This window comes from Canis aureus, chromosome 13 (genome assembly GCF_053574225.1).
Source record: "Canis aureus isolate CA01 chromosome 13, VMU_Caureus_v.1.0, whole genome shotgun sequence".
NCBI lineage: Eukaryota > Metazoa > Chordata > Mammalia > Carnivora > Canidae > Canis > Canis aureus.
Genome location: NC_135623.1, coordinates 46813261 through 46838350, shown reverse-complemented (window position 1 = coordinate 46838350; position 25090 = coordinate 46813261). Strand labels below are relative to the sequence as shown.

The 25090-nt window shown below is 36.0% G+C and overlaps 1 protein-coding gene across 1 annotated transcript in view; it reads left to right on the top strand.

Moving 5' to 3' along the window:
- Window positions 1-25090, top strand: part of SLC5A8 (solute carrier family 5 member 8) — a 70565-nt gene that overhangs the window by 5277 nt on the left and 40198 nt on the right. Inside the window, exons 2-10 of the mRNA XM_077846043.1 lie at window positions 453-518; window positions 2544-2595; window positions 7716-7783; window positions 8933-9087; window positions 10752-10892; window positions 13863-13992; window positions 16746-16834; window positions 17939-18051; window positions 23994-24061. Coding sequence (XP_077702169.1) covers window positions 453-518; window positions 2544-2595; window positions 7716-7783; window positions 8933-9087; window positions 10752-10892; window positions 13863-13992; window positions 16746-16834; window positions 17939-18051; window positions 23994-24061 — 882 coding nt within the window. The remainder of the gene's footprint in view (window positions 1-452; window positions 519-2543; window positions 2596-7715; window positions 7784-8932; window positions 9088-10751; window positions 10893-13862; window positions 13993-16745; window positions 16835-17938; window positions 18052-23993; window positions 24062-25090) is intronic.

Genomic DNA, 25090 nt, shown 5'->3' with positions numbered 1-25090 from the left:
TTATCTAACACTCAGTGCTCTTCACGTCACGTGTCCTCCTTAATGACCGTCACCCCCTTACTCCATCCTCCCACCCTTCTTCCCCTCCGGCGACCCTCAATTTGTTTCCTATAGTTTAGAGTCTCATATGGTTTGCTTCCCTTTCTGTTTTTATCTTATTTTATTTTTTCCTCCCTTGACCTGTGTTCATCTGTTTTGTTTCTTAAATCCCACATACGATTGAAATCATATGGTATTCGTCTTTCTCTGAAATCTGACAGATTTCACTTAGTATAATACCCTCTAGTTTCATCCACATCTTGCACATGGCAAGATTTTATTCTTTCTGATGGCTGAAGTTGCTTTGCATCTCTAACCCTTTTCCTTCTTACGCAGCCAATTTTTTTTTAGAGTAAGTAAAGTTTTCACGTATTAACCATTTTTTTCCTTTTTTTTTTTTTTTTTGGAAACAGTATTTAGAGCTTCGATTTAACAAATGTGTTCGTCTCTGTGGAACAGTCCTCTTCATTGTTCAAACAGTAAGTTACTCTCCACGAGCTTGCTTTACCTTTTGTTGTCTAAAATGTCGTCAACCAAGGCATCCAGGCTAAGCTTACACATGAAGGATAAAAAAAGAGGTGTTAAAAATAGGAGGAAACCAAAAAAGGGAAAACACTCATCGTTACACTGTGTCAACCCTTGAGATCATGAAAGAGTGTTTCAGCAAATGCCCCACTTCCTGGAAAAAATGATGGTTTAAGGGAATGCTAAATATTACATTAATCAAACAATAGTGATGTTGCTTCAGGAGCATGTGCCTTTTCCTATCCCACCTCCTCCTCCTCTTCTTCCCACCAAAGTGACTGAGGTGTTGTCACGGCCAAGATGACAACGATGTTTCAAAGAGCTGAGGTAGCTGATAGTAGGAATCGTAACAAAGAGAAAGCAACTAGTACAGTTTCATAGTATTTTTGCAGCATGTTTAGTAACAGGTTTGAAAAATAATAACTGACATGGGAAGACAATAGGATATAATTTCATTTGCTCAAGAGCATACTTAAAAAAAAAATCAGTACTCTTTAAAAAAAGGAAACTTAAGCCCTGATTGAAGGAGTTACTGAGTGTAAGACAACAGAATCCTGCACTCTGAGGTTTTTAAAGTTTGAAAGTTTTTAAATGACGCAATCCAGTAGTACAAGGATATGTAAGTATAGATTTACTGGTTGACAAGAATGGAAAGCAAAGATTTGCCAAGCAATCAGTGACAGAGAACACTTTCTGCTTCTCATCCGGGTTGCCAGAGGCTTGTCATGATTGTTGTGTCATTCATATTGATCTTCCTCTTGGCAGCTGCGGGCTTTAGAGATGGGTTTGATAATGCAGATCCAGGAAGGAGTTCTTGTTTGTTCTCGTCCCTATTTGTAATTCACTTCCCCAAACACAAGCTACCTAAGCATTTGTAAATGATTTAACTTGACTCTATTTTATATTTCTGTAAATTGCATAACTTATATTGGTCCTTAACGCTTCTGGCGTAAAAGCAAGGAACTCTTTGGGTCTGGTAGAGGTTCTGACACAGAACTGAGGGTGGTAGTTTGCATTTACCGACTGTTCAGACCCTCTTTGGATCATTTTTTAAAAGAAATTCCTACAATGAAAAGTGGGGAACAACTGTCAGGAAGATGTTCTGTGGTCACGTTTCCAAATCTTCAACTTGGTCGGGATAAGGACTGTGGAATGCTAGTTCATTCTTGCAAAAAAGAGGAAAGCTTTAGCATCTCCTATTTGAAGGACTTACTTCCATTGATATTCCATGTAATATAACCATACATCCAAGTATTATATAATATGGCTTTTTTCATAATATGTTTTCATAGAATAAACATAGAACCATAGGACAATAATATGTTTTTATAGAGTAAATCACATAGAATATATATGATATATTTGCAAGATCAAATGCAATAGAAATTATGTTCTGAGAAAAAAGACCATATTTATCATACTTCTGTATCCCTGATTGATAAATATTTGCTAGATGTATGAGTGAAAAATAATATATAATATAGAAAAGATGGAATACAGTTTTTGTTGGCTTTCGGGATTTTTTTAGTGCAAATGTATACTTTTGTTTAATTAATGAGCATGCAAACTTTTTAATATTGGTTTCCAAAATGTTCACTATTTTTCCAATTAGTTACATAGTGATTAATAATAGTTTGAAAGCATATGAATGAGGGACCATCTCCTTTTAAATTTGTATTCTTTCTTTCTAATTGTTTGCATTGAGGAGAATTGATATTAAGCTTAAGGTGATGGATCAGTGACTATCTGCTCTAAGCACCACGTGAAAAGTCCATCATTTTAACAAAGTTGGTGATATGAGATTTTCGTGACCTATGACCACATCACAAACAGAAAAGGAGTATAACATTTTTAAGTCACAAACAAATTTTATTAAGTATACTGAAACTACTGTTTTAATTCACTATTGAGTTTATAAAAAAAATTGGTGTTTTTTTTTTATAATTCATACAGTTTATTTGGTTTCTTTTTTTCCGTAGATTCTGTATACTGGAATCGTTATTTATGCCCCTGCCCTGGCTTTGAATCAAGGTACACTTTAGAATTACCCATTATGTCACTCACATTTTGGGGGTCATTTTTAATAGAACTTATTCTCACTTTGGGGAGATGGGGAGATGGAGGAATGTTTCCAGTAACCTGCATCAGCTTGAGGGGAGGAGCAAGATGAGTTTATTGTTTACTGTAGCAGCTTCTTTGGGTTCCTGGACTGATAGCTCCAAAAGACCTATGATTAATAGAAGGGCAGGCCTCCATTCCTTCAGGATGAATACCCACTATGGTCTAAATCATGAATGGCTGCAGTTTCTTCCTTGGTGGCTATAATCTGGAGCTGCAATCAAAAGGCTTCTGTGTTACTCAGCTCCATCATAAAATCTGGCAGGGAGAGAGCTTTTCTTATTCTCATTTCTCATGTGGTCCAAAATGCAAGAGAAGGAGATCTATGCGATTTGAAATATCAGATCACTCTTAGTGACAAAAAATGAAAGATGGCGATGGTGTCCTTTTAAACAAATGGATGAAGACGGTCCTAACCAACATACTACTTACTCTACTCTGGATTTGGGCAGATCAAAGCCATGCCACTGGAATAGTTCACTGAGGCAAAGGTGCCTGTTAGTCATATCCTTAAAAGGCTTTGGGAGCACCCCATATCCTTTGTATTCTTATCAATCCGATGTGAGTTTATCTCTAAAACTTCCTTATAAAATGGACAAGTGGACTCTGATGGGAAAAATGTGATGCAGTTCCTGGAGTTAATATAAAATGGAAAAGCCCCACTAAATCCACACTCTTTCTTGCTTTCCTGTTAGGTAGACAGTAATTATTACCTGAGTTTATAAAGTACAACAGTATCATTACAAAGGACAATTCCATTATATAACATGCTCTTGAATTCTGAATGTCAGGCATGTTCCATGTCAATATTACCAACATCATGAAGGGATCATTTCATGTATAAAGAACTGAGCCATAAACTTCATAAGTTACCTATTGGCTATAAGTGTAATTAAAGATGTGACTTTAGGGTTTTAAAGTACAGTTCTGGCATCTATGAAGAAATCAAGGACTCTGTTCTTATCAATTTATTGAGCCATTCCCTAGGAATTAGGACCCAAGAGACTGCATTATTACCACTTGAATATCAGTTGTATATTTTACTGTGACCGAGGAAGTATGCACGAGCATAAATGTAGTACTTGGTGTGCAAAAGATGCTCCATAGAAAGTTGTTTAATGTTCTCTTGGTCCAATCACTTCTTTTTAACCTTTTTTTAAAAAAAATATAGAAAACTTCAAACATACACTGGAAAAAAAGAGAATGGTATGCTGAACTCTAACGTACCTTTAAGTCTACACTAAAAATGATCAACTCTTGGTTCAATTCACTGTTTCCCTCACTAGATTGTTTTGCTGTAAATCTGAAGCATTTCATCGTTTCATCTGAATTCAAAATCTTTTAAAAATAAGGAGATGCTAACTTTTTCCACTGAGGTATAACTGACACGTAACACTGTATTATATTATAATGATCCAAGATTTGTATATATTGCAAAATGACTACCACAATATCTAGTCAACATCAATCTTCATACATAGTTAGAAAACTTCTTTTTCTTGTGATGAGAGCTTTTAATATTTACCCACTTGGCAGCTTTCAAACACGCAATACAGAATTATTAATTATAGTCACTGTGCTGTCCATTACATCTCCATGACTTATGTATTTTATAACTGAAAGTTTGTACTAGGATGTGTTTTGTAAGCACAATTATACCATATTCATATCTAAAATGCTAACATTATTTTTAAAAATATCAAAATGAAGTCGGTGTTCAGATTTCCCTGATTTTTTTCAGTGTTTATTAGTTTCAGGATTCAAGCAAATTTATGTAATTGCAATTAGTTGATTTGTCTCTTAAGTTTCTCTTTCTTGCTTTTTTAAAAAAAGATTTTATTTATTTATTTGACAGAAAGAGAAAGCACAAGCGGGGAGGAGCAGATAGAAAGGGAGAAGGATGATGCAGGGCTCCATCCCAGGACCCCTGGCTCATGGCTTGAGCTGAAGGCAAATACTTAACCGACTGAGACATCCAAACACCCCTCTTTCTTGCTTTAAATTTTTTTTAAGTAGGCTCCACATCTAGTGTGATGCCCAATGCAGGGCTTGAACTTAACAACCCTGAGATCAAGACCTGAGCTGAGAGTGCTTAATTGACTGAGCCATCCAGGGACCCCTCTTGTTTTTTAAAATTAAAAACCATTTTTTGTTGAGATTCAGTTTATACATAATAAAATACACAGAAATTAAGTGTACAGTCAGACGAGCTTTAACAATTGTATACAGTTGTGTGATCACCACCCAATTCAAAATACAAACATTTTCAACGTCTAATCTCAGAAGACTTTTTTGTGCCTCCTTATAATAAATCCCCCCTGCCAACCCAGCTGCCACTTTCTGATTTTTATCACCCTAAATTGGTTTTCCTTGTCCTTTAGAGTTTGTGTAAATGGAATAATATAGTGCCTTTTTTTTTTTTTTTTGGTAACTGGTTTCTTTTGCTCAACAAAATGTTTCTGAGATTCATTTGTTGCTATAAGTTGGTTCAGTTTAACATATTAGTTTCTTGATGCCTGGATAGAAGACTTAAAAAAGTAGATCCTAGCCAGCAATAGTTGTTTTAACCAATATTTTTCTTTTAGATATCATGGTAAAGCTCAGACCACCTCAATGACAAAAAATTTGGTCTTACTAAGGAATCTGCTTGATTGATAAACACTTTAGACCACACAATTAGCATTAGGTTACATACATCTTACAACAAATATTACCTCCTCTTGTTAAAATAAGCCAATGTGGAACTAGGAACGAAAAATGAGCTGTGCTTAAGTTCCTAAATATCACAGCATCACACTCATAGAAATCTTATCTTCCCCTTAAATAGTTCTCGTCCTATCAGATTTTTAAAATGTTAATAAAATAAAAACATCCCTGAAAATATATTACCAGAGAAAAGAGATTGAATACAACTACAAATAATTTGGGGGGGCAGCACTTAGTCTACTTCTTCCACACGTGATTTGTTGTCATCCCCTTTGAGAGATGACATCCCTTCTGTCATGGCAACATCACCATCATCAGCAGTGGGGTCGCCTTCATGGATAACAAGACCAGGTTTGGTCATCCTGTAGATCCTGGTAGCCTGTGTTTGGAGATCTGCTTTTGACACATTTTTATTTCTATTTCTACCTTGAACCCATGTAGTTAAACATACACCTGTTATGACCCAGAACAGGGCAGATGCGTGTATGAAATATAAGAGACACTGGGTTGTACCATTTTACGTGTCCACTGCACAATGTGTGCACATCCAAGTTACTCCAGGTGTGCTTTTGCCCTGGCTTTGAGTCAAGGTACATCTTAAATTTACGGATTATGTCACACATTCAGGACTAATTTATTATATAGGGAAACAATAGACTTTTGTATATTAATCTTGTATCCTGCAACCTTGCTATAATCACTTACTAGTTCCAGGGTTTTGTTTCATTGTTTTTTTTTTTTTACATCAATGATCATGTCATCTGTGAACAGAGAGAGTTTTATTTCTTCTTTCCCAGTCTATATACCTTTTGTTTCCTTTCTTGCCTTACTGCATTAGTAAGGACTTCTAGCACAATGTTAAGAAGGAGCAGTGAGAGGGGACATCCTTTTCTTGTACCTGATCTTAGTTGGAAAGGTTGGAGTCTCTCAGTATTAAGCAGGATGTTAGCTGTAGGATTTTTTAAAAAGTATTTTATTTATTTATTTATTTGAGAGAGAGAGTGAGTGAGCAGGGGCCATGGAGGGACAGAAGAAGAGGGAGAAGCTGACTCCCCACTGAGCAGGGAGCCCACCCTGGGACTCAATCCCAGCACCCCAGGAGCATGACCTGAGCCGAAGGCAGATGGTTAACCAACTGAACCACCCAGGTGCCCTTGCTGTAAGATTTTTGTAGACAGTCTTTATCAAGTTGAGAGACTTTTCCTTTATTCCTAGTTTTACCGAGAGATTTTATCATGGACATTGCATTTTGTGCAATGCTTTCTCTCCATCTTTTGATATGATCATGTGATATTTCTTTTTCAGTGTGTTGATATAATAGATTCCATTAATTGATTTTTAAATACTTGACTAGCCTTGCATACCTGGGATAAATCCCTCTTGGTCATGGTGTATAATTCTTTTTATACTCTTTTTGGATTCAATTTGCTAATCTTCAGTTTGTTGAGGATTTTTGCAACTGTGTTTGTGGGAAATATTGGTATGTAGTTTTCTTACAATGTCTTTATCTGGTTTTGGTATTAGAGCAACCCTGGCCTTATGGAATGAGTTAGGAAGTATTCCCTGTGCTTCTGTCTTCTGAAAGAGATTGCAGAGACTTGGTATAATTTCTTCCTTAAATTGATAGAAATTACCAGTCAACCCATTTGAGCCTAGAGCTTTCTGTTTTGAAAGGTTTTTAATTATTGATTCAATTCCTTTAATAGATATAGTCCTATTTAGATTATCTATTTCTTCTTGCATGAGTTTTGGCCCATTGTGTCTTTAAAGGAATTGGTCCATTTTATCTAGATTATCACATTTGTGGGCAAAGCTATTGTCCTTCCATTTAAAAAGAATGTAATATGCCCTCCACTTCTTAGATAAATGGTAGCAAATTATACAACTTTTCCCCTTCCTGGTTCCATCTTAGTAACATTTACAACTTGTCTGGTAGAATAGTGTGTTTATTTGAACCATGATGACACAAACTTTATGACCCAGTTCAGTCTGGATAACTACCTCATAGTATCAAGTTGTTTCATAGCTTTATTATAGCATAAAGGATTTTTCATGTATTTAATTTAGCCAATTTTGGATCTAGATATAGTCTCTGAGGATAGAAACCAGGTCCATTTAACTCATTGAGTAAAATTTTAAACTCCACTTGTTTGGGGGCATTTTATGAGATTTGGGCCTAGTTTTAGGCAAGAGTAGAGAGGAAAGTAGAAAGATAGGTACCCCATAAATGATATAGATTTCTACTGATGATTTTTTTGAGAAGTATTTTTATTTTACATGTTTCACAGTTATGCGTGCATTTTTCTTTTCTTTTTTCTTTTTTGCAGTCACAGGATTTGATCTGTGGGGCGCAGTAGTTGCAACAGGGGTGGTCTGCACATTCTACTGCACGCTGGTATGACAAGAACATTACTTCTTTCACTCACCCACTTGTTTTGCAAAATTGCAAATTCCAATAGTTGTATTCTACAAGCTGGGTTTCATACATGCTCTCCCTCTCCTGCCTCTCAACTTTACATTGATCATAACTGAAACTTTTGTCTTTTATTTGAACCATTGCAGTGGTCCTGAGTCTTGTCTCCTAATTCAGCCTTACCGTTGCTAAATTACTATAGTTGTGTTCATATTGTTCCTCAGCTTAGAAACCCGAGATAGGGATCCCTGGGTGGCGCAGCGGTTTGGCGCCTGCCTTTGGCCCAGGGCGCGATCCTGGAGACCCGCGATCGAATCCCACATTGGGCTCCCGGTGCATGGGGCCTGCTTCTCCCTCTGCCTGTGTTTCTGCCTCTCTCTCTCTCTCTCTCTCTCTGTGACTATCATAAAAAAAAAAAAGAAACCCAAGATAACTTTCCATAGCCTATAGGCAGGAATCATAGTAGAAATATATCACAACCAGATAGTATGGACACTGATTTTGGATGCTAGTCCCTAAGCAGTGGTGCAACTCTATGGCATATCTGATATACTAAGTCTTATGACTCTAGTTGCTGGATGTTTTAGAAGATGGGGATCTCAGGGAGGGAATAGTTCAGCCAAGGGCATAGGGACTGGAGGGAGACACTTGGGAAGTTTTTGGCAGTGGCTAGTACAAAACAATTTTAGTATTTCAAAAACTGGTATGACTTTCTATTTGCATACTTGATTGCATATCAGCCCTGCCTGTAAGATAAAATCTATGATATTGCCATCTGCAATTTGACTCTGAATTTTCTTCCCAGCAATATCCCTATACCATTTCACTCTGCTTCAAAATATTTATCTGGCCACACTCAACATGTCATGTACTTGGACTTATTTATACTTTTGCCCATGCTACTTTATCTTCTGGGATGAGCTTCATCTTTGCCTCTGCTTCTGTCTGAAGGCTTGGCTTAAATCACACTTTCTTTTGAAGGTTCTCCCAACCTTACTATCTACCACCTTAAGTGTATTCCTTGGCCAAGATCTATGTTTTCATTATTTTTGTCCAGCATAGTATATAAGCATGTAGATGATTAATAATGTCTGATACAAGCATTAATCCTAATATACTTTTCCCTCAAAGGGTGGTCTTAAAGCAGTTATCTGGACAGATGTTTTTCAAGTAGGGATCATGGTGGCTGGATTTGCATCTGTGATTATACAGGCTACGGTGATTCAAGGTGGGATCAGCACTATTCTAAATGATTCCTATAATGGTGGAAGATTAAACTTCTGGAAGTAAGTTGCTGTTTACCTTCTGGTCAATAGAACACACCTTTTATTTTTTTATTTTTCTGTAAAAATAATCTCATTGTTGAAATAGTAAATTTACATCAGAACACAAATAGATGGCTAAGAATGTGGTACAAAAAATTGAAGCTGACAAGTTAATGTGTAAAGGGTTTCCATAAGGTCTTTAACAGGTTAAAACAGTCAGATAGTTAGTTACCTGGTACTTAGGATGGTGCTTTCTCCTAAGAAAGGATTGATAGTGAAGGAGTGTTTTTCTTCCAAACATTAAAATCTGGAACTGGTCAAAGGGTAGAATAGAGTAATTCAGGAAGAGATAGTGTAGAAATAAGAAAAGAAACCTCTTAAGAGAAAAACACTAGAAGACCCTGTCATTTTGACAGCTTTTTGTTTCAAGCAGCATAGAGAATTTTTCTATTGATATTGCCCTGGCAATATATGGTATATTATTATTACATTTCATAACTGTATATGTGTATGAATATTTTATAATATTATATGTTATTTCTAGAGAATTGACTAGGGAGTTATGACTAATGTCTCAAGTCAGTATATTGTATGATTTAACATATCTTAAACAGCTACGTAGGCTTCTTAGAGAAAGACCAATAGCCCAGATATTTCATCACAAATATACCACACAACTTAAAAGAATATTTAAAACAACTTCCACTGTGGATCAGTAATATCATTCTTGTTATGTTCAACATGAAGAGGAACTCATTTTTACATGGACTGGCTAATTTCGTCTTTAAGCAGCCCTACTTTGAGACAGGCAAACTGAAATCACTGGCAAGAAGAAAGAAAAAATACTTCTAACTTGGTAGCTCTTTTTGGTTTGGTGAAAATGGTGCTAATGGTTAAGAAGAGCCTTTCAGAGATTGGACAGGGACAACATGTTAACTTGCAGAAATATTTTGAATTATAATGAATTAATTTCAACTATTTCAGTAATCTTTTTTTTAACCTCAAGATTCAGATTCTAAGGAAGAGCACCCCAATTGTCCTAGCTTGGGCATAATTCCATTCCTCAATTGGGGAAGAGCAGGACACACAAGATTTTAAGAAAGCATGATTATAATGCCATGGTAATTTTAGAACATGAAAATCTTTAAACTGCATTAACTGAGTTCTTAAGCTTGAATATAAATTAGAAGTATGACTGTACAGGTGCTGGAAGAGAAATTATATATGCAAAATGTATCAATTTTATGTTCATTTCAGTACCATACCTATTGCTGTTATGCACTAAAGAATTTCTCTGTTGCTCTCTTTTTAGTTTCATGCTCTTCTCTGATTATAGCATAGCAGACTTGTTTTTTAAAATTATTTATTTATTTAGTAGAGTTGTTTAAATAACAATTTCTAAGGTCACAGAACAATTTTTATGAAAGCTCAGAATAATTAGAACATTCATTTTCCCTTAATCCCCTCCAGAGTTTCTAGTTCTCTGAAAGTATCCATTTTTATTTCATTGAACTTAAGTTAGGAATATTTCTGCATTTTTTATTGCTTAATGAATTTGTACATATTTACATCTGTATGCATATTTGTGTAGGTATACATTGCTTGCTTCCAAAAAATATTCTAGGAGAATTTTCTGTAGTTTTTTGCTGATATTTCAGGTTTGTTTTCTGTTTCTTTTCATTTAGTTTTGATCCTAATCCTTTGCAAAGACATACATTCTGGACAATTATTATAGGAGGGACCTTCACATGGACCAGCATCTATGGTGTCAACCAATCCCAAGTGCAGAGATATATTTCCTGTAAAAGCAGATTCCAGGCAAAAATGTAAGCCAAACTATGGTATGGAAATCATTAATAACTATCAGTTGTCTTTATTGAGACTCTTTGATTAGTCAAGCTTTGCTCAGATTTAAGTCTTTTGTATCATGAAATTCCAAGAAATAAATGAGATATTTAGTTATAAAAGGATCAAGTAAAACAAAGTGGTACTGTATATTTTAAATCAGATATTTGAAATATTTAAAGTAAATCTTATCAAATAAATAAGCATTCATTGTGTTATCTATTTGCATAAGGAATTATGGAGGATAAATTTTTTATAAATATATGCTCTTATTGTGAAGGAACTTAACATCTAATTAGGAAAATATATACAAGTATGCAAAAAGTGAAATAACAGTAGAAAGGCGTGACAGCTCCATGGAACAATATAACAACGGAAGAAATGGTCCAGGACAATATATTGCTAGATATGCTGGTATATTTTATTTTTAGACACAGTCATGGGTTTATAACTCTGATCTAATACTTGCTACTTGAGTGATATTGGTCAGGTTACTTAGTCTTCCTGAGTCTCAGTTTCTAAACTTATAAATGAGCATAAGAAATATACATCTCATGAGATGTATTGTAAACTGCTGTGCTTGGCACACACTTAGTAGGAGTCCAGTAAATGTGACCTCTAATCATAGGACTGAAGACAGAGAATGAGTGAGAGATTCCTGTCAACCTGGAAGATCCTGAATAATGACCATATGTGGTCAAGTGGAGAACAGTGGGAGAACATTCCAGATAGACATTGATTTGGACACAGCCCAGAGGTCAGAAGGATGACATGGTCAGGGAATTCTCAGGCCCATCTTGGTTTGAGCAAAGAGCTGGTTCTTTCTCTCAGATCAGTACAGTGACTACCACTCCCCATGGTGATATATAAAGCTGGCTGAGCCCACAGACATTTAGGAACTTAAAAATTACAAATAGATTAAGAATAACAGGGTGGTTGGAGTAGGACAAGGAATGGAAATTCTATTTCTATTCAAAGGAGAACATGAAAATATTGTGATATCATATGTCATAACTCAATATATTGAGAGTAATTAGTTTAGACATTTTCTGTCTTTGGAAAATTCTATAGTAAAAGATCTACACAAAAATCAGTACAGTAACTGGATATAAAATCCTTCAAAAGTGAGCTGAGGAGTTCTGGTATTTTAAGGAACTTTGAAGTAATGTAATTTATACATCCAGTAATCCACTGGACTTTAAATCCATACTAGAGCTGATGCCTCTCCCATATTAATTGTGCATGTGCTCTTCTGTTGTTTTTTTGAAACATGAAACTCAAGTGGTCTATTTTATAACTAAGAGACCAGCATTAGAGCTCCTGAACTGTCTTAATAAGAAGCAATTTCCCTTGGAATGGCCCTGAGCAGACTCCCCAAGCTGAGAGGAACCATTTTATCCTATTTCTTAACACCGGCTCCAGGGGAAGAATGAATCCCAGTCAAAAAGTTAAGACCTACTGACATTGATTGATTCGGGACTGTATCAGATGTTGTTGATAAGTCATCTATGTGAATGGCATTTAAGTCAAATAAAACTATATAGTAAAATATTAAACTCAAATATGAACAAGGGTGTTTGAGCAGGAAAGTGTCTGGGTATATTTTCTGATGATTTGGAGAAGAGCTGTAGTTATATGCTATTTTTAGACAATAGCAAAACATACAGTAAATTTAGTCAGTCAAGGGAAAAGGCTAGCAATTTGTTGTTTCGCACCTGTTGAAGGTGGGTTCTCTTGAAACAGACTCTGAGATGGAAGTTGGCATGCCAGAGTCTGTGAGGGAATCACTACCTGTGGAAGAAAGCAAAGAGAAGAAAGCAGGATTGGCCGTAGAAGTTGGATTGTAATGCCTTCTCAGTCAAGGCCTTAGGGGAAGCCGTGAAGCTAGGCTGGCCCCAGATTTGTCCCAGGTTAGGATGAGGAGACTGGTCCTTTAAAATTGTGAATCCAGTAGTCATTGGACACAGGCACCTCAGGGAAGGAGGCATGACTTTGGAGGTTGTACTTCTCTTCAGCCTAGGGCAGCTTGTTACACTATCCCCTACAGCACCACTGGGGGGAAAATGTAAATACCTCAGCGAGAGCAATGTTTACTATTCAACTGACTATCAAGACATAGAACTCAATGCCATTAGCACTCGTAATATCAATAACTACCTTTTAACAAATATTATTACATGCCAAGCACCGGGCTATATGATACATACTATTTCATCTTATAACTTTGTGAGGTAGGCATTGTTGTCTCTAGGTGTAAACGAAGAAGTGGAAGATCAGAGAAAATAAATTACTTGTCCAGGGTCACATATAGTAGAACCAAGATTTATGTTCATATCTGACCCCAGTGCAGTTATACAAACCTTTACAATCTCCTGGAACACATGCCAGGTATTATGATGTTGAATATTTGGGAAGATACCTGTTCAAGGAATGCAGGGTTGCCTTTCATACTTATTAGATGATATTACAAACCACATTTAAACAACTTTGATGAGTTGCTACGTAGATGCTAACAATGTTTAGCAGTTTATAACTGCATTACTTTTAATTTTTTATTTTTTTTATAACTGCATTACTTTTAAAAGGAAAATGAGTAATAGTTACTGCTCTGGTGACCCTTAAAAATCTTTATTTCATGACATGAAGCCCTGAAGTAGCATAACTGGATACCATTATGCAGCTGATAATGTTCATGGAACTCTGACCAGGAGGATACATTTATTCAATAGAGAACCCCCCCATCTATTCCAAGTATTTCCAAATACATTGTTGACTGACAGCAAAGGCAGAAGGTTAGGCTAGAATAAAATAGATAGCATTTTTTGATAACCAAAAGATAATGTGCATTTGTTGAGTAATCATGAAAATCTCTCCTGTTTATGTAACAAGTTTCCTAATCTTTGGGATGGAAATTACAATTGTCATTTGCTGGTTTGTTTTCATTTCCTTAGGTCTCTCTACATCAATCTTCTGGGACTCTGGGCAATTCTCATCTGCTCGGTGTTATGTGGGCTTGCCCTATATTCCAGGTACCATGACTGTGATCCTTGGACATCCAACAAAGTATCTGCACCAGACCAGGTTCAGTACCCTGTTTTACTTACATGTACATTAATGATATCCAGAAAGCTTATAATTGGCAGGACAGAGTCTTACTATTTTTGTAGAGAAACAGCAAATGAGTACAATATCATCACATTTAAATTTCTAGAAAGCATTTGGCAAAAATTTATTTTAGCAGGCATAGCAGGAATGAAGAATGCTGTATCCAAGATTAAAAGATTTAAATACCTGGAAAATTTCAAGCCTAGTGTTAAATAGAACTAGGTCAAGGCTGGGAGTAGAAATGTAAACACAGTTAAAGAAAAAAACCAAACACACACAAACCATGATAGTGTAAAACATTGTGTGTGTATTCTTAGATCACTTATTCATCAACGTTTTACCTTCCAGTTTTTAAATGATAGAGAAACAGATCTAATGAATGAACATTTATTGAGTATTAAGTATGAGATGAAATTCTGTGCCCAGAGCTTGCATGATTTATCTCTTCTAGTTCTCATAAATAGTAGTTCTAATTTTAGGCATTAGGAAATGAGTAACTCACAGAGAGGTTATATTACTTGGCCAAGGTCACATAGCTGATAAATAAGAATAGTTGCAAGTACTCATCGTACTATTATAAATGCTTTATTTAAATTTCAACTTTGAACCCATAGAGCTATACTTTGAGGTAGGTGCCATGATTATCTCCCTTTCAAAGATGAGGAAACTTAAGTCATAGACAAGTTATATAATAGCCAGTAAACCTGGAACCAGATTTCAAGCCCAGGCAGGCTGCAGCCAGAGTCCTAACTTTAACCTCTATGCCGTATACCACCTTCCCAGAAAGTGTAGCTAGAATTCAAACCCAGGACTGCTGGACTTTGAAGCTTGAATTCCTTTTCTCAGAGTTCTTGCCAACATTATTTTCGGAGACGTTCTTGTAAATCAAGAGCCCAGGAGCCTCGTTAGATTGAAGATAGACTGGATTTTATGTTGATATAAATGCATCACATACTACTAGAAAAATGCAACTTTGTGTAATTGGAAAATCAGAGCCTTCTTGAGCTGTTCATCTGCACCCTATATTCACATGTATCCCTCTGTTCATAAATGGATCTTTCCCATTTGCTCAGATAATCTAAGAAACATGTTTGCTCTTCCCTTATATTCTCTCTTTCTGTGATTTTTGTCAATCTCCTTTTATTTGTATTTTATATCACGAAGACAATAAGGATGTTAAAAATGTTTCTCATGTATCCTCTCCTATCCTTGGATAACAACAACAAAAAATGTCTACAAATTCCTACCCTTGAGACTCCTTGTCATAGACTGCATTCAGGATGTTTTTCATGCATGCACCTTTAAAGAGCCTGTGCTAATTTTTTTTTTAAAGGAATGCAGTTTCCTCCTACTTGGATGTTTCCAGTATTGTGTTAATTGTTGAGGAGCTAATTCAGTTAACATTTCCCTGGGGATACAATGGACATAAGGCACACTCTGTAGAAAGTCAGGTCAAAATCATAACCTGAGCAGAGCAAAGATACAGTTCTATGACACTCTGCTGGAGCTCACCCTGAGGAAGCAAGATTAATGTCTAGATATAATTTTACTATTTTTCCATCAGTCTCACCTGGCTGATTCTGTCCCCGAGGGAGCCATTCAGAATATGAAATATCACACCAAAGACTTTTGAGAAAGTTGATGTTAGGGTAGAGGATTTTAGATCTCATTATAACAATGACAATGGAAACTTGACTTTTGCTTATGTGTGGAATATTGTTAAGATATCTTGGGGAAATTGGGTCTTGATTTCATATACAGATAAGTGCTGTTCTTTCCGAGAATAAAAAAAATTAGTAAGCTTTGGATAAAGTGGAGACATTCTTAAAATGACACAGACCCTTGTAGCAGTGGACGGTGTTCTCTCATGTCCCATAACAAACTATTGTCAAATGAAATCAGAAAAGGCTGTTAAGATAGGACGTGACATCCACTCTGTACAATCAGAGACGGAATCAAGAATGTTTCAGTGCAAGTGAGGGGGGACCTCCTTCTAGAAAATTATCCTCTTAGGAACCTTTTGATTTAAAAAAAGCAGTTTTGTCAAAGACTGTCATGTAACATAGTACTGGAGTACTACACCTTCCCTTCCTTATTTAATATTTATTTTAAAGTAATTTATCAAAAATTAAGTTGATATCATGAACTTTTTAAAAAGAAGCAACTTCCTGAGGTTACTCCACTTGTCACTATGTCTCATACTGTATATGGCTATAATTACACTTTCAATCCTGAGTAGTGATTGAAGTTCTCAAAGATATCTTTGAGTCATCAAGTAAAGTTAAATGAATGCTGCTTACTTAAGCATAGAGATATGTAAAACATTTCCTTTAAAGTGATTTATTACTCTGAAGAATGAGAATAGCTACCTTTTATCAAGCATTTACTGTATTCCATGTACTATACTAAGAACTTTACATAGGTTATGTAATTTAACTTTTATAGCAAGTCTATGAGGTTAGTATTATTACCCCTATTTTACAGATGAGGAAACTGAGTCTTAGACAAGTAACAAAATCCATTTCTGTCTGAACTCAGAACCCATATCCTTAACTACTGTGCCATTCTTTCAAGAGTTAACACCAAAAGAGTTTACTTTTTCATATTTGGAAATTTCAATTATGTGGAATAGGTTCCTTTAATTCTTGATGAACACAAGATAAATGAGGCATTGGTTCATTTTATTTGATAGCAAATAGCACTCAGGAGTAAATTTTGGAATTTTTCAGCTCATGCCTTATTTGGTACTGGACATCTTGCAAGATTTTCCAGGACTTCCTGGACTTTTTGTGGCCTGTGCTTACAGCGGGACGTTAAGGTATGAACTATGACTCTAACAACACATGGTTTCCCCATTGGGATCTTTCTTTTGTTACTGGATATTTTGGGAGATAAAGCTGAATTCTGGACATGAGCACAAATGCCCCAACTTGGGTAATCTACTCCATGTATCCTTTCTGTTGGTCTCACTCTTATCCCTATGGACTGCCAATCTATTATCCTCAGTCTCCACTCTTAACTTGGTCTCTACTGTCTAATACATCATCACATACTCTGTAGAGTCACCATAATAATGATCAGTTGATGGTAGTTTTCACTGGTCATCAAAAATTGGTGCCTATAATCTTGGTTTGAAATGTATGTATAGCTGAAGCATGGTCAAATGGAAAATTAGAATGAAAACCTCCTATTACATGCTGAATAATATACACTGTTCAAAAAATCTTGTTCTGTATTTGAACTTATTCATTGTACTTTCTTCCAGTGTTTGTGTCAGGGAATTCTTATTATTAACCATGTACAGCATATGTGTCTGAGGATCCAGGAAATTAATATTATTGATATTTATGACATAGATTTGTGAAAATTTATGACAGTCCTTTCTATACACAAAGAAAAATATATTTTAAAGTATATAGTAGTACTATACTACTATTATATAGTAGTACTATGTGGTCTGTGTGGATTCTTTCTATAGAAGCTGAGGATTTATTGCAAAGTGGAACCAATATAATATTGTTCTTTTTTGCCTATGGATCTTGCCTGAATCATTCTTGGATGATAACAGCTTCCAGAAAGAGGATGTTGTGATCATCAAAAATACGGCAGAAATCTGGTTATATTTCAGAAATGATAGTTTGTTCCCCCTGTCTTATTCCTATATAAAGTATTATTAAAGTTAAAATATAAATCAAGGGCGCCTGGTTGGCTCACTTGGCATGGGACTCCCTGCCCAGCTCAAACTCTCCCTCTCCCTATTCTCTGTCCTCCCACTCCTCCCTGCTTGTGCTCTCATAAATAAATAAATAAATAAATAAATAAATAAATAAATAAATAAAATATTTTTAAAATAAAGTATTATATTTTATTATAAATATATATAATATATATAAAATCTCATAAATCAATTTTTCTCTTACAGCACAGTGTCCTCCAGTATTAATGCCTTAGCAGCAGTAACTGTGGAAGATCTAATTAAACCTCACTTCAGATCACTCTCAGAAAGGTCTCTCTCTTGGATTTCCCAGGGAATGAGTGAGTTTCCATTTCCACAATTCTATTTTGCCTCCAGGAGATGATTTTTAGAAACACCTGAAATTCTTTTCCATGGAAGATACAGAGTTAGAACTTCCAAGTATAAATGTATATATACATATGCATACCTCTGACTAAATGTAGTCATGCCATATTTGCAATCAAGATTTGAGGGACACTTCAAGCAATTAATTGTCAGGGGATCACAAGGAACAATTTCTAAGGTCCTTATATGGCTGTCCTTTTCTCACTTCTTCCTATCCCAAATTCTTAGCCACAGAAAATTATTCAACCTTTTTCCTTTTCAAACTTTAGCCAAGGGTTTTAAGAAATACCCTTAGTTTGGAGCCAAGAGCCACACTTCTTCCTTATTACCTAAGAGGGCACTATCAGTTTAAAGTACATATATTTTCCATGTGTATGAATTGAAGATAAAGAAATAGTGTTCTGCTTTTTCACTTGATTATCTATTCGGTCTGTACATGTAGACTGACCTGGAGATAGTAATTTAAATTGTACAAGGAACTTCTATCGATAGATTGTAGGACCTTATTATGGGTTAAATATCAGTTGAATGGAAATATCAGTTTAAGACCTGAGTTCCCAGATGTCCCAAATGTAACAATCTGACTCAAAGAAATTTGTCTAGCATACTTCGTTCTTTATGTTTGACATTGTGATCATATGTGTTCTGGAATGAATGACTAACAGACTTGTTTTTTAAAAAGAATGTTTAACCTCAATCCAGTAACACTAATAGGCTGTCAAAGAAATAGTAAACAATATTCTATTTTGAGCCATAATTCTTTATGTAATTGTCTCGACTATAGCCTGGAATAAATACTTAATTTATATTCTTCAGTGTCCTTTAAATTTAAATAACATTGCATTGTTTTATTATGCACCCAATTTTAATCCTGGAGCATAATTTCAGAATGATACAATGTTTCCTGAAGAGTATTTAGATTGATTTATTATAGGATTATTGAAGCTGTATGATTTTAAATAGAAGCTTTTGAAGCCAGACAGACCCAATCTTGCTTTACCAATTTACTAGCTTCAAGTAAACCCAATAACCCAATACGGCTTGAATTTTTTGTATGAAAGATGGAACAAAAAATATTCATCTTGTGGGTACTATGAGGTTTAGAGATGATGAATATAAAATAAGAGGTACTAACTGATGCTCAAGGAAGGATGTTGATAATAATAACAAATCAATTCTACTAGTATAGATGAGGTGTTCATTTACTTTGAAGGGTTATATATAAGTCATTGTCTTGAGGTATATATAGTAAGAACGTCATAGAGAATAACATGGCAAAAATAATTTGAATGTGTTTCCACTAACTTTGAATACCAAAACCCCACAGTGGTGACTAGTCATGAGCTATCAGAGAAGAATCAAGCTAAATATGTTAGAAATACTATTGACATTAGGATTTGGAGGCACAAAAAAATCATTGCGACATGAGCTCTTTGTAAAAACTTAATGCAAAATTTTCTTTCAGGTGCAATAAGGGTATTTACCCAATATATTTAACAAATTTGTGAGTGATAGTGTAAATAAGATAGATGTAAGGATGCACTAACTTTGTGATGAGCAAAGTTATCAATTCTTTTTTGTGTGTGTTTTGATTTTGATGTGTGGGAAATTATATTGACAGATTTCAGGTGATTTGTGCTGAATGGAAATATTCAAAAATAAAAACCTGGAGGCGTGTGTGTAAGTTTTCCTATAATTTTAAAAGTAAAACATGTGATAGACCACATATTGGGTCACAAATCGGGTCTGAACCGATACCAAAAGATTGGGATTGTCCCCTGCATATTCTCGGACCATAATGCCTTGAAATTAGAACTAAATCACAACAAGAAGTTTGGAAGGACCTCAAACACATGGAGGTTAAGGACCATCCTGCTAAAAGATAAAAGGGTCAACCAGGAAATTAAGGAAGAATTAAAAAGATTCATGGAAACTAATGAGAATGAAGATACAACCGTTCAAAATCTTTGGGATGCAGCAAAAGCAGTCCTAAGGGGGAAATACATCGCAATACAAGCATCCATTCAAAAACTGGAAAGAACTCAAATACAAAAGCTAACCTTACACATAAAGGAGCTAGAGAAAAAACAGCAAATAGATCCTACACCCAAGAGAAGAAGGGAGCTAATAAAGATTTGAGCAGAACTCAACGAAATCGAGACCAGAAGAACTGTGGAACAGATCAACAAAACCAGGAGTTGGTTCTTTGAAAGAATTAATAAGATAGATAAACCATTAGCCAGCCTTATTAAAAAGAAGAGAGAGAAGACTCAAATTAATAAAATCATGAATGAGAAAGGAGAGATCACTACCAACACCAAGGAAATACAAACGATTTTAAAAACATATTATGAACAGCTATACGCCAATAAATTAGGCAATCTAGAAGAAATGGACGCATTCCTGGAAAGCCACAAACTACCAAAACTGGAACAGGAAGAAATAGAAAACCTGAACAGGCCAATAACCAGGGAGGAAATTGAAGCAGTCATCAAAAACCTCCCAAAACACAAGAGTCCAGGGCCAGATGGCTTCCCAGGAGAATTTTATCAAACGTTTAAAGAAGAAATCATACCTATTCTCCTAAAGCTGTTTGGAAAGATAGAAAGAGATGGAGTACTTCCAAATTCGTTCTATGAGGCCAGCATCACCTTAATTCCAAAGCCAGACAAAGACCCCGCCAAAAAGGAGAATTACAGACCAATATCCCTGATGAACATGGATGCAAAAATTCTCAACAAGATACTGGCCAATAGGATCCAACAATACATTAAGAAAATTATTCACCATGACCAAGTAGGATTTATCCCTGGGACACAAGGCTGGTTCAACACCCGTAAAACAATCAATGTGATTCATCATATCAGCAAGAGAAAAACCAAGAACCATATGATCCTCTCATTGGATGCAGAGAAAGCATTTGACAAAATACAGCATCCATTCCTGATCAAAACTCTTCAGAGTGTAGGGATAGAGGGAACATTCCTCGACATCTTAAAAGCCATCTATGAAAAGCCCACAGCAAATATCATTCTCAATGGGGAAGCACTGGGAGCCTTTCCCCTAAGATCAGGAACAAGACAGGGATGTCCACTCTCACCACTGCTGTTCAACATAGTACTGGAAGTCCTAGCCTCAGCAATCAGACAACAAAAAGACATTAAAGGCATTCAAATTGGCAAAGAAGAAGTCAAACTCTCCCTCTTCGCCGATGACATGATACTCTACATAGAAAACCCAAAAGTCTCCACCCCAAGATTGCTAGAACTCATACAGCAATTCGGTAGCGTGGCAGGATACAAAATCAATGCCCAGAAGTCAGTGGCATTTCTATACACTAACAATGAGACTGAAGAAAGAGAAATTAAGGAGTCAATCCCATTTACAATTGCACCCAAAAGCATAAGATACCTAGGAATAAACCTCACCAAAGATGTAAAGGATCTATACCCTCAAAACTATAGAACACTTCTGAAAGAAATTGAGGAAGACACAAAGAGATGGAAAAATATTCCATGCTCATGGATTGGCAGAATTAATATTGTGAAAATGTCAATGTTACCCAGGGCAATATACACGTTTAATGCAATCCCTATCAAAATACCATGGACTTTCTTCAGAGAGTTAGAACAAATTATTTTAAGATTTGTGTGGAATCAGAAAAGACCCCGAATAGCCAGGGGAATTTTAAAAAAGAAAACCATATCTGGGGGCATCACAATGCCAGATTTCAGGTTGTACTACAAAGCTGTGGTCATCAAGACAGTCTGGTACTGGCACAAAAACAGACACATAGATCAGTGGAACAGAATAGAGAATCCAGAAGTGGACCCTGAACTTTATGGGCAACTAATATTCGATAAAGGAGGAAAGACTATCCATTGGAAGAAAGACAGTCTCTTCAATAAATGGTGCTGGGAAAATTGGACATCCACATGCAGAAGAATGAAACTAGACCACTCTCTTTCACCATACACAAAGATAAACTCAAAATGGATGAAAGATCTAAATGTGAGACAAGATTCCATCAAAATCCTAGAGAAGAACACAGGCAACACCCTTTTTGAACTCGGCCATAGTAACTTCTTGCAAGATACATCCACGAAGGCAAAAGAAACAAAAGCAAAAATGAACTATTGGGACTTCATCAAGATAAGAAGCTTTTGCACAGCAAAGGATACAGTCAACAAAACTCAAAGACAACCTACAGAATGGGAGAAGATATTTGCAAATGACATATCAGATAAAGGGCTAGTTTCCAAGATCTATAAAGAACTTATTAAACTCAACACCAAAGAAACAAACAATCCAATCATGAAATGGGCAAAAGACATGAACAGAAACCTCACAGAGGAAGACATAGACATGGCCAACATGCACATGAGAAAATGCTCTGCATCACTTGCCATCAGGGAAATACAAATCAAAACTACAATGAGATACCACCTCACACCAGTGAGAATGGGGAAAATTAACAAGGCAGGAAACAACAAATGTTGGAGAGGATGCGGAGAAAAGGGAACCCTCTTACACTGTTGGTGGGAATGTGAACTGGTGCAGCCACTCTGGAAAACTGTGTGGAGGTTCCTCAAACAGTTAAAAATATACCTGCCCTACGACCCAGCAATTGCACTGTTGGGGATTTTCCCCAAAGAGACAAATGCAATGAAACGCCGGGACACCTGCACCCCGATGTTTCTAGCAGCAATGGCCACGATAGCCAAACTGTGGAAGGAGCCTCGGTGTCCAACGAAAGATGAATGGATAAAGAAGATGTGGTTTATGTATACAATGGAATATTACTCAGCTATTAGAAATGACAAATACCCACCATTTGCTTCAACGTGGATGGAACTGGAGGGTATTATGCTGAGTGAAGTAAGTCAGTCGGAGAAGGACAAACATTATATGTTCTCATTCATTTGGGGAATATAAATAATAGTGAAAGGGAAAATAAGGGAAGGGAGAAGAAATGTGTGGGAAATATCAGAAAGGGAGACAGAACGTAAAGACTGCTAACTCTGGGAAACGAACTAGGGGTGGTAGAAGGGGAGGAGGGCGGGGGGTGGGAGTGAATGGGTGACGGGCACTGGGTGTTATTCTGTATGTTAGTAAATTGAACACCAATAAAAAAAAAAAAAAAAAAAAAAAAAAAAAAAAAAAAAGTAAAACATGTGTTTGGTGAAAATCTAGAAAATACTGAAAGCCAAAAGAGAAAAAAAATCCCATATTTCATAATCTAATCAGTAGTGGTGGCTTGAGAATTTCTATAAAGGTTGGGGAAACAATTTGGTAGGATGGGTAATATATTTGATACCATCTTTCTTTGTATTTAAGGAAAGGCTTAGAGATATTGATGGAGACAACAAGAGGGCTAGAGGTCTTAAACCACCCATTGGTATGGATTGTCACTTCCCAGAATAAATGAACACTTCAAATCAGAGGATGCTAATTTCTGATGTTTATTACTCCTTCCCCTCCCCCATCATGCCATACAGAGCAGAGCTGGATTGTGTCCTGTTTCTGGCAAACTGAAAACAGAGACCTGAGCCTTCCTTTATAAACAAATGTTTATGGAGGATTAGATTAATAACACAATAGTTCTTAGCTTTTAAGTCCCTATAGTTAATGCTAGGGATTTCTTTTTACTTATATAACCTGATGTCATTAATCCTAGGTCACAATATCAGAATTTTCTTTCCTACTTGCACACTGCTGATCCTGTAGGAAAACACCTCTTCCTTTTTTTTTTTTTTTTGGCTGACTTGATGTATGTGGTCATTTTTCACCACAATCATATTAATTACTTTGAATCAAAGGTGGGGTAACTTATTCTGCTGAGAACTGTAATCCTCTGGGTCTGAATTTTACACTGGCTCTTATATCATCCATCTAGGTGTGCTGTTTGGAGTTCTGTGCATAGGAATGGCTGCACTGGCATCACTAATGGGAGCTTTGCTGCAGGTAAGAGCTGCTTCTTCAAGGTTTGAGTTATAAAAACTGAATTCTCCTTTTTTAAAAAAAATATTGGTATGACCGTCCTTCCAGTCTTCTCTATTCATCTGTACATAGCCATATCAAAGAACAGAGTTGACTAAATTCTTTAAAATTAAGCTTTCTATTTTGGTATAATTGTAGATGTATATGCAATTTAAAGAAATAATACAGAAAGATCCCATATACCCTTTACCTAGTTTTCCTCAATGGCATGAACTTATATTGATTTTTTTCCCTCTTTCCTTATGGATGTTCAGTTTCCTTATGGAAAATTTTCCATTGAAAAAAGACAACACCTATATAAAAGAATCAGTTAGGTAGGGTTTCTGGGTGGCTCAGTAATTTGGGCACCTGACTTTATTTTATCTCAGGTCATGATCTCAGGGTCAGGGGTTGACCCTGCTCAGCTCAGAGTCTGCTTGCCCCTTTCCCTCTGTTCCTCCCCCTGCTCTCTCTCTCTCTCTCATACACACACACACACTCTCTCTCTCTCTCAAATAAATAAAATATTTTAAAAAATCAGTTAGGCATATTTGTCTGAGCTTATTTCTGGTTTTTCTATTCTTTTCTATTAATCTTTGTGTCTGTCCCTCTGCCAGTACTAGGTGGTCTTGATTTTTGTAGCTTTATCATAAGTCTAGAATCATGTACACTAACTCCTTCTACTGTATTTTTATTTTTCAAAATTGTTTTAGTTATTCCAGTTCCTTTGCCTTTCCATCTAAAGTTTAGAACGATAAACCATTAGCCACCCTTACTAAAAATAAAAGAGAAAGGACTCAAATTAATAAAATCACAAATGGAGGAGGAGAGTTTAGGACACCAGTAGGCCATAAACTTTTTAGATGGTAATTTGAAACCAAAGTTTGAAAACTATATTTTAAGGGATGGGCTTTGCCCTTTTTTTTTTTTAAATCTATTTTTTATTGGTGTTCAATTTACTAACATACAGAATAACCCCCAGTGCCCGTCACCCATTCACTCCCACCCCCCGCC